Genomic DNA, 9,432 nt, shown 5'->3' on the forward strand with positions numbered 1-9,432 from the left:
GGAATGCTGCTGCCCGGGCCAGGGCTTCCCTCGCTTCCCCTTTGGCCTGGCACATCCCCCCAGGCCCCTCTCCCTGCTACCTGCCCATCGGTCTGGCTAGCAACGCTGTGGGGTCTAGTGGCCAGAGCAGGGGGGGCTGGGGGCCAGGACTCCTGGGTTCTCTCCCTGGCTCTGGGAGGGCAGTGGGGGCTGGGGGCCAGGACTCCTGGGTTCTATCCTTGGCTCTGGGAGGGGAGTAGGGGCTAGTGGTCAGAGGAGAGGGGGTTGGGAGTCAGGACTCCTGGGTTCTATTTTCAGCTCTGGCTACTATTAATATGGCCAGGCCTTTTGGGGCCCGTGCACTGGGTAGGTCTATATAAGGCCTGTTGCTGGGCAAGGTGACCGTCTGTCCTCCTTGCTATTGTCCCATCCTCCCTCTTTGTTACCCAGGGATCGAGTGACAGGAGCGGGAGGGGGGGCATGCGGGGGGGGGGGGGGGGGTGGGGGGGGGGGGGGCGTCCTTTGCATCTAGGAGGCTAAAATTACACCAGTGGGAGGGAGGGGGGAAGAAAAAGGGAGAGAATTAACAAAGAACAGAACTGAGGGGGAAAGAGCCGGAAGAGCCAGGGAGCGAGAGTGGATGGAAGGAAAGGGACAGAAAGAAGGGAGCGGGGCGGGGGGGATGAGCGAGAGAAGGGGGAAGAGGAAGGAAGGACGGGGCGGACGAGCGAGAGAAGGGGGAAGACCAGGCGGGTCTGGAGGCCCAGGGGTGCCGGTGGGAGGGGGGGTCTCTAGCGAGCACAGGGTTAATGTCCGGGAACTCCCAGCGCTTGGCACGCTGCCCCCCTCCATGCCCAGGGCCGTGTCCCGGATTCCAGCCGGACACATGCTCCCGGCTTTGTCTCCCACCCCCAGCGGCCACCTGCTTGTTGTCCGTCTGAGCACGGCGCAGGGGGAAGGGAGCAGATCACACAGCAGGGATAGAACCCAGGAGTCCTGGCTTCCAGCCCCCCCACTCTAACCACTAGACCCCACTGCTCTCCCAGAGCCGGGCCTGGAACCCAGGAGTCCAGGCTCCCAGTCCCCCCCCAATCACTAGACCCCACTCTGCTCCATGAGCTGGGGAGAGAACCCAGGAGTCCTGACTCCCAGCCCCCCGCTCTAACAACTAGAACCCACTCTCCTCCCAGAGCTGGGCCTGGAACCCAGGAGTCCTGGCGCCCAGTTCTGGGCTTTGTTGTGAAAGCCCAGGATAGGGTAGATCTTTATGGAGATACGTTTCCATGGAAACTTGAGTGCTCAGGCACAATCCCATAATATTCCTGATGCTGATACAGGACCAACCAAGATCCCTCATTCCTCCCCCCGCCCCCGCAATCCCAGAACAACTACATGGATGTTAGAAAGCACCCTATACACCTGTGGGGGGGAGCCCAGGGCAGGGCTAGCAGGGGCCGTGGGTCGGGAGTGAGGGGCACCGGCAGGGCTGGGTGGGGGGAACGCAGGGCTGGGCTGGGTTAGCAGGGGCTGCGGGTTGGGAGTGAGGGGCACCGGCAGGGCTGGGGGGGCAGGGCTGGGCTAGTAGGGGCTGCAGGTCGGGAGTGAGGGGCACCGGCAGGGCTGGGCTAGCAGGGGCAGCGGATCGGGAGTGAGGGACACGGGCAGAGCTGGGGGGAGCCCAGAGCTGAGCTAGCGGGGGCGCAGGACGGGATTGAGGGGGGCTGGCGTAATGGGGTGTCCGTGTTCCTGTCCCTCCTCCCCTGGGACCCTCCGTCCTTCCGCTCTGGAATCCCAACCCTGCGGCCCCCGCCCCCGCCCTGAACCTGTTCCCATTCTTCATCGTTCCAGGACAATGACGAGAGCTTCCAATTGTTCCGTGGGGGGGAGGGGGGGCTGTGCCCATATCGGGCGGGAGCCCCAGCCAGGGCGGGGCGCGGGCTATATAACGGGGAACCCACCTCGGCCGCCCCTCCACAGCCCCCCGTTTGTGTTGGTGTGAGGTAGGTCCCCAACGTTAGAGCTCGGGGGGGGTGCTCCCTGGGGACTGGGGGGCAAAGGGAATGGGGGGGTCAGGCCTCTGGTTGGGGCAAGGGGAAAGGGGGGATGTGGGGTTCCCTGTGAGTGTGGAGGCTCCCTGGGGAGCATGGGGGGAAGGGGCTGGAGGGTGCTAGCAGTGTTATGGTGCTGATGGGGGTCTTCCCAGGGGATGTAGGGGGATGGGAGGCTCTGGGGGCATCCCCGGGGGGGGGACGAGGAGTTGGAGGGTGCTAGCAGTTTTAGGTGGTTGATGGGGGGCTCCCTGGGGAATTTGGGAGGAAGAGGGTGGGGGGGACCTGTGGTACAGAGGGGTTGGGGTCTCTGTGGGGATGTGTGGTGTTGGGGGAGTCGGGGTGAGATTGAAGGGGGGGCTGGAGTTGTGGGGGGCCGAGAGGTTTTGTGTTTCTGTTGTTGTTGTGTGTGTGTGTGTGTGTGTGTGTGCCCTCTCCTGGTGGGGCCAGGCCCTGCCCTGAGGGGGGGTGTCTCACATGAATGGTGGATGTGGGGTGGGGCGTGGGGGTCTGGGCCCCTCTAAGGGCATCCCTCGATCCCTGGCTCCTCTCTGACCTGCTCCCTCTGCCTGACAGGACTCCAGACCCGTGGCAGCCAGCCCAGCCCACCTCATTCTTCCCCCGTAGGAGCGTCAGAGGAAAAGAAAAGGTAGGCCGAAATGCGGCCTGTCTGGGGTGAGGTGGGGGGGCTGGTTATACAGGACCCCTCGCCTGGATCTGAGATGCGGCTGGCTCTGGGGTGGGGCGCAGGGGCTGATTATACAGGGATCCCTCGCCTGGCGCCGAAATGCGGCCCGTCTGGGGGGGGTGTGCAGGGGCTGGTTATATGGGGACCCCTCGTCTGGCGCCGAAATGCGGCTCATCTGGGGGAGGGGGGCACAGGGGCTGCTTATACAGGGACCCCTCGCCTGGCTCTGAGATGCGGCTGGCTCTGGGGTGGGGTGCAGGGGCTGGTTATACGGGGACCCCTCCGCAAGAGGAGGTTGCTGCCCCTTGTTAGCAGCTGTAGGAAGTGCACCCCACCTATTCCAGCACCCCGGGGATGCTCGGGGAGGGGTCTGCCCCTCGCGGTCTGTCGGGGAACTACAGCACCCCAGGGCTATGGGTTCGAATCCTGGCTGGGGAGGGGCCTGGGTTGCCTACCGCCCCGCTGCCGCCCGCAGAGCTCGCCATGCCGGACGCAGAGATGGCCGAGTTTGGGGCCGCCGCCCCCTTCCTGCGCCAGTCGGACAAGCTGCGGCTCGAAGCGCAGACCCGGCCCTTCGACCTGAAGAAGGACATCTTCGTGCCGGACCCCAAGGAGGAGTTTGTCAAGGCCAAGATAATCTCCCGGGATGGGGCCAAAGTCACCGCCGAGACTGAGCACGGCCAGGTGCGGGGGAGGGTGTGTGTGTGGGGTGGAGGGTGGGGGGGTGCCCCAGACAGCCCCATCCACACAGCTCTCTCCTGCCCCCCTCCAGTGTCACTGCCCCCAAGCACAGCGCCCCCAACAGGCTCCAGACACCATCCTCCATGAGGCCCCTCAGTGCCTCCTGGGGCCCCTGTTCATGAAGGGGTGACTGCTCCTCCCCCACACAATACACCCAACACCCCCAAAGTGACCCCTCCTCCTCCAGGGAACCCCCCTCCAGCCCCTACCCCTCATGAGTTCACCTCAGGGGCCCCCCAAACTCCTCCCCCCCCAACTCCTACAGTGTCCCCTGGAGGCTAATCCTGGTTCCTCTGGGGGCTGCTTGCCCCAGACGGCACCTGCCTCCCCATGGTCCCCCACACTAACGCTGCCCGGGGCTCTCTCGGTGTGTGTGTTGGGGGTGTCCCTGCAGACGGTGACGGTGAAGGAGGATCAGATCATGCAGCAGAACCCGCCAAAGTTCGACAAGATTGAGGACATGGCCATGCTGACGTTCCTGCATGAGCCGGCCGTGCTCTACAACCTCAAGGAGCGATACGCCGCCTGGATGATCTACGTGAGTCTGCGGGGGGGTGCCCCCTGCTGGGCTTTGCCAGCTTCCCTTCCCCGGCCTCCCCCGTGGGGCGAGGGAGAAAATACCCAGACCTCCATGCTGTGCGACCCACCCCTGCGTCGGCGCTGTAGTATTTCTGGGAGCTCTACATCTAGAGCCGTTCTGGAGTCGGACGTTCTAGATCAGGAGACTTTAAAGCCATTCCCCATCCAATGGCTCTGTTTAGAGCCCTTCTACATCAGCAAATCAGTCCATCTTCTAGATCCAAAGTTCAGGGGTTGAGGACTCTCTCCATCTTCTAGTTTAGAGCCGTTCTAGAAAAGAAACTCGTTCACTGTTTTAGATCGGGGCATTGGAGCCATTTTAGAGCAGAAACTCAATGTCTCTTCTAGATCGGGGGGGGGGGCGTTAGAGCAATTCTGGAGGAGGGGCTTCCGCTCCCCTTCTAGATCAAGGATGTTAGTGTCATTCCGTATTGGTGGGGGTTTCCTCTCCTTCTAGACTGGGATTGGGTGGCATTATCTCTTCTTCTAGATCAGAGGTGGGCAAACTACAGCCCGCGGGACCGTCCTGCCCGGCCTCTGAGCTCCCGGCCGGGGAGGCTACCCCCAGCCCCTCCTCTGCAGGCACGCCGCTGCGCAGGCAGCGCGGCTTGCACCCGCCAACCTCCCAGGCTTTCCAATAAGCCAGTTCTGCTGCTCTGAGCGGCATGGTAAGGGGGCGGGGGGTTGGATAAGAGGCAGGGGGTCTTGGGGGGCAGGCAGGGGACAGGGGTCGGTTGGATGGGGCGGAGGCTCGGGGGCGGCGGTCAGGAGACAGGGAGCAGGAGGGTTGGATGGGGGTGGGGTCCCGGGGGGTTCCTGGAGGGGGGAACAGGGAGCGGGGGGGTTGGATAGGGAGTGGAGTCCTGGGGAGGCAGTTAGGGACGGGGGTCCCGGGAGGGGGCAGACAGGGGACAAGGAGTGGGGGGGGGTTGGATAGGTCAGGGGTCCCAGGGGGCCTGTCAGGGGACGGGGGGTGGATAGGGGTTGGGACAGTGAGGGGACAGGGAAGAGGGGGTTGGATAGGGGGTGGGGTCCCAGGGGGGGCAGTTTGGGGAGTGGGGTTCTGGGAGGGGTCAGTCAGGGGACAAGGAGCAGGGAGGGTTGGATGGGGAGGGGTCCCGGGGGGCGGTTAGGGACGGGGTTCCTGGGAGGGGCCGGATAGGAGGACAAGGAGCAGGGGGGGTGGATGGGCTGGGGATTCTGAAGGGGGCAGTCAGGGAGTGGGAAGTGGGAGGGGGCGGATGGGGGGTGGGGGCCAGGCTGTTTGTGGGGGGCATAGCCTTCCCTACTTGGCCCTCCATACCATTTCGCAACCCCAAAGTGGCCCTTGGGCCAAAAAGTTTGCGCACCCCTATTCTAGATGGAGGTTGGGTGTGTCATTTTTTCCTTTCCTGGATCACGGGGGAGGGGGGAGGCATCATCTATTATCTTCCCTCTCTCCGGCCTTCCCCCCCCCCCCCATTCCCCCTCTCCAGACCTACTCGGGGCTGTTCTGCGTGACGGTCAATCCCTACAAGTGGTTGCCGGTCTATAACGCGGAGGTGGTGGGCGCTTACAGGGGCAAGAAGAGAAGCGAAGCCCCGCCCCACATCTTCTCCATCTCTGACAACGCCTACCAGAACATGCTGACGGGTAGGGACCTAACCCTATCCTTAACTATACCCGTAACCATAAATATAACCCTAACCTTAACTCTACCCCAGCCATAACCCTATCCTTAACTATATCCCTAACCATAACCATAAATATAACCCTAACCTTAACTCTACTCCAGCCATAACCATAAATATAAACCTAACCTTAATTATACTCCTATCCATAAGCCTAACCCTAATTATACCCATAATCATAACCATAAATATACCCCTAACCCTAACTATACCCCTAGCCATAGCCATAGTCTCTATCCCTAAGCATAAACCCCTAACCTGCAGACCTATCCCACTGCTTCCTTTCCCTCTCTGCCTACCAGCACATGTGGATGGGTACAGGATATCCATTCTGATCTGGGTGGAGGGCACCCTGGGGTGGGCAAGATGGGGCTAGGTAGCTTCTATTCACCTCATGCTGTTTCTCCTCCCCTTCTTCTTTTCAGATCGAGAGAACCAGTCCATCCTCATCACGTGAGTGTCACCCCATCCCTTCCTCTCTTACCCCCTCCCCCCCGCAAAATCACTGCACCCCAAAACCTTTAACAGCCCCCTTGAAGTTTGATCCCGCCCCCCAAAGTTTTAACCCTTCTTGTATTGTAGCCCCGACCCTTCAAGTCTTAGCCCCACCTACTAAAGTTTTAACCTCCCTGCCCCCTCTCTGAATTCTGAAGCCCTTCCCCTTCTCTGAATTCTGAAGCCCCGCCCCCGCTCTGAAGTCCTGACTCCTGAATTCTGCATGGAGTCTTCCTGCTTCTCCAGCGCTCGGGGTGGGTGGGACACAGGCAGGAGGGGCTGTGTCTCACTCTCTCCCCTCCTGTACCCCAGCGGAGAATCCGGGGCGGGGAAGACCGTGAACACCAAGCGGGTCATTCAGTACTTTGCCGTCATCGCGGCCATCAGTGACCGCAGCAAGAAGGAACAGGTGGACAAGAGCAAGGTGTGGCCTCCACCCATCTATCTGAACCATCCATCTATGCCTGTATCCATCCCCATGTCCATCCCTTTACTAGTCTGTCCATCCCTGGCCTTGCGTTTATCTGCTACCATCCATCCATCCATCCCCATCCCTCCATCGCTGTACCCATCTATCTGTCCCATTCCTATATCTGTTCACCCATCCATCCCCATGTCTGTCTGTCCATCCTCACATATGTCCATCTATCTATCTCTCATTCTTCCCATCACCCATTCTCTGTCTCACGCCTCCCTTTCTGCCCTCTGATTATTTCCTTTTCCTTTCCCCTCACCTGTATGATGTTCCTCACTCAGGGGACCCTGGAGGATCAAATCATCCAGGCCAACCCCGCCCTGGAGGCCTTTGGCAACGCCAAGACCGTGAGGAACGACAACTCGTCCCGATTCGTGAGTGTCCTGGAATTGGGGTGGAGGTGGAGAGCTGGGGGAGGGGCATGTGGGGCTGTGTCTGGGGTGGGAGCTCTGGAGAAGGAAGCCATGGGGCTGTTGTCTCAGATGTGGGGGTCGGTTGAGGAGGTTATGGGGTGGAGGCAGTGGGGAAGGAGGTTGTGTGGTTATATGTCTGTGGGGAGAGGTCTGTATGGTTGTGTGTGGGGTGGAGGTGTCTTTGGGGGAGGGATCTATGGGGCTGTGTATGGAGTTTGGGAGTCTGAAGGGCAGTGTCTTGGATTGGAGAGTCTATAGGGAAGGAGATTTGTGGGGCTGTATGTCAGGTGGGAGATCTGGGGGAGAAGTCTCTGTGGCTGTCTATGGGGTTTGAGGTCTGAAGGGCCATGTATGGAGTGAATGGCTGTGGGGAAGAAGGTTGCGGGGCTGTGTGGGAGTCGGGGGAAGGGGTCTGTGTTTGGAGTCTGTGGGGCTATCCCTGCTGTATTAGCCCCTAATCCTGAGCATTCTCCCTCCCTCCCTAGGGTAAATTCATCCGGATTCATTTCGGGGCGACGGGGAAGTTGGCTTCAGCTGATATAGAGACCTGTGAGTGTGATGAATGTCGATGTTCTCTGCCTCCATCCTGTGCCTCATGGATTCGTGTTTGTTCTCTGCCTCTCCCCATACCTTCTCTCTAACCCACTCTTTTCCCCTTTCCCTCAGATCTCCTGGAAAAATCCCGGGTCATCTGCCAGCTCAAATCCGAGAGGAGCTATCACATCTACTACCAGATCCTGTCCAACAAAAAGCCAGAACTCCTGGGTGAGAATCTTCAGCAACCCAGGCAGATTGTGCTTGGGCTGTACTGAACAGCCTCATGTCTACATGAGTTGGTCTAGTTGAGTGGCTTCGTGTCTTCATGAGTTGAGTGGTGTGTCCACAAATCTTGTTAAGGCGACTGGACTCTAGTATCCTTAAGTAAAGTTGAGTTCCCTTGCGTCTGATTCAAGCGGAGTGACCTCTAGTATCCTTGCATTGAATCCCTTCCAGTCTCAGTGAGATGATGAACTCTAGTATCCTTAAACTGAGTTCACTTGAGTCTTGCAAGTAGAGTGGAGTGACCTTATGTCGTGTTGATTTGAAATGAGCCGAGCGTCCTCACATCTTAGTATGTTTAGAGGCATCAAATCTTGTTGAGTTGCATGGCCTCCAGTCTTGTTAAATTGAGCTTAGCATCTTCAAGTCTGGCTGAAATCCCTCAAATCCAGAATAGCTGAATTCAGTGTCCTCAAGTCCTGTTGAGTCTGGGTAATTTGATTCATGTTGGGTTGAGTGAATTCAGGTCTTGAGGAATTGAACTGAGTGGCCCCAAGTCCTTGACCTTTCCTTGCTGAGCTGGTTTCGGTTGAGTGGCATCCTCACTCTTTCACTGACTTGAGTTGCGCAGATGTGTCATATAGACACGGGTCTTGTGTCCATCCGTAACCCATCAGCTTCCCTCTGCAGACATGATGCTGGTGACCAACAACCCATATGACTACGCCTTCATCTCCCAAGGAGAGACCACGGTGTCTTCCATCGATGATGCCGAAGAGTTGATAGCCACCGATGTGAGTATAGCCAGGGGCAGCAGGGGGCCGGGAAGACTCTCGAGGGACCACTGGCTGGGAAGCCATTGCTGCCTCTTCTTCAGTTGGAAGCCTTGACATTTTGTCCCTCTCCCACCACAGAGCGCCTTTGACATCTTGGGCTTCACTCAGGAGGAGAAGAACTCCTTGTACAAGCTGACAGGTGCCATCATGCACTTCGGGAACATGAAGTTCAAGCAGAAGCAGCGCGAGGAGCAGGCCGAGCCTGACGGCACCGAAGGTGGGCACCGGTGGCGACTGGGGCCAATGCAGGGTGGGGATTGGTCATGCCCAGGGCTGGGGGAATGGAAGACAAACATTGTCTCCTTTGCTTTTCCAGAGGCGGACAAATCTGCCTACCTGATGGGGTTGAACTCGTCAGATCTACTGAAGGGGCTTGTTCACCCACGGGTCAAGGTGGGGAACGAATATGTGACCAAGGGGCAGACTGTCCAGCAGGTGAGAACCCACTTCCTTCCTTCCTTCTCCTTTTTCACTCCTTCTTTCCTCTCCTCTTTCTGTGTCTTAGTTTTTTCTTTCACTTTTTCTTTGTGTCTCATTCTTTCTTTTATTTCGTTCACTTTCCCTTTCTTTCTTCCATGCTTTCTGTCTCGGTTTCTTCTGATGTTTTTCTTTCTTTTATTCTTTTACTTTGTGTGTTTCTCCTTCTCTCACGGCTTCATCTCTATTTTCCATCCTAACTTCCATTTTCTTTCTTTCTTTCTTTCTTTCTTTCTTTCTTTCTTTCTTTCTTTCTTTCTTTCTTTCTTTCT

General features: G+C 58.5%; 1 protein-coding gene across 1 annotated transcript in view; it reads left to right on the forward strand.

Moving 5' to 3' along the window:
• Positions 1–1,914: 1,914 nt before the first annotated feature.
• LOC112123114 (myosin-7-like) overlaps positions 1,915–9,432 on the forward strand; it is a gene marked incomplete at its 3' end in the record, with an annotated part of 13,386 nt that continues 5,868 nt past the window's right edge. Inside the window, exons 1-13 of the mRNA XM_026646151.2 lie at positions 1,915–1,979; positions 2,604–2,676; positions 3,191–3,399; positions 3,851–3,994; positions 5,511–5,667; positions 6,131–6,158; positions 6,513–6,624; positions 6,957–7,049; positions 7,574–7,637; positions 7,755–7,853; positions 8,538–8,641; positions 8,762–8,900; positions 9,000–9,118. Of these exons, the coding sequence (XP_026501936.1) occupies positions 3,199–3,399; positions 3,851–3,994; positions 5,511–5,667; positions 6,131–6,158; positions 6,513–6,624; positions 6,957–7,049; positions 7,574–7,637; positions 7,755–7,853; positions 8,538–8,641; positions 8,762–8,900; positions 9,000–9,118 (1,260 nt within the window). The remainder of the gene's footprint in view (positions 1,980–2,603; positions 2,677–3,190; positions 3,400–3,850; positions 3,995–5,510; positions 5,668–6,130; positions 6,159–6,512; positions 6,625–6,956; positions 7,050–7,573; positions 7,638–7,754; positions 7,854–8,537; positions 8,642–8,761; positions 8,901–8,999; positions 9,119–9,432) is intronic.

Source organism: Terrapene carolina, unplaced genomic scaffold (assembly GCF_002925995.2).
Source record: "Terrapene carolina triunguis isolate 2854851 unplaced genomic scaffold, T_m_triunguis-2.0 Scaffold34154, whole genome shotgun sequence".
In the NCBI taxonomy this organism is placed as follows: domain Eukaryota; kingdom Metazoa; phylum Chordata; order Testudines; family Emydidae; genus Terrapene; species Terrapene triunguis.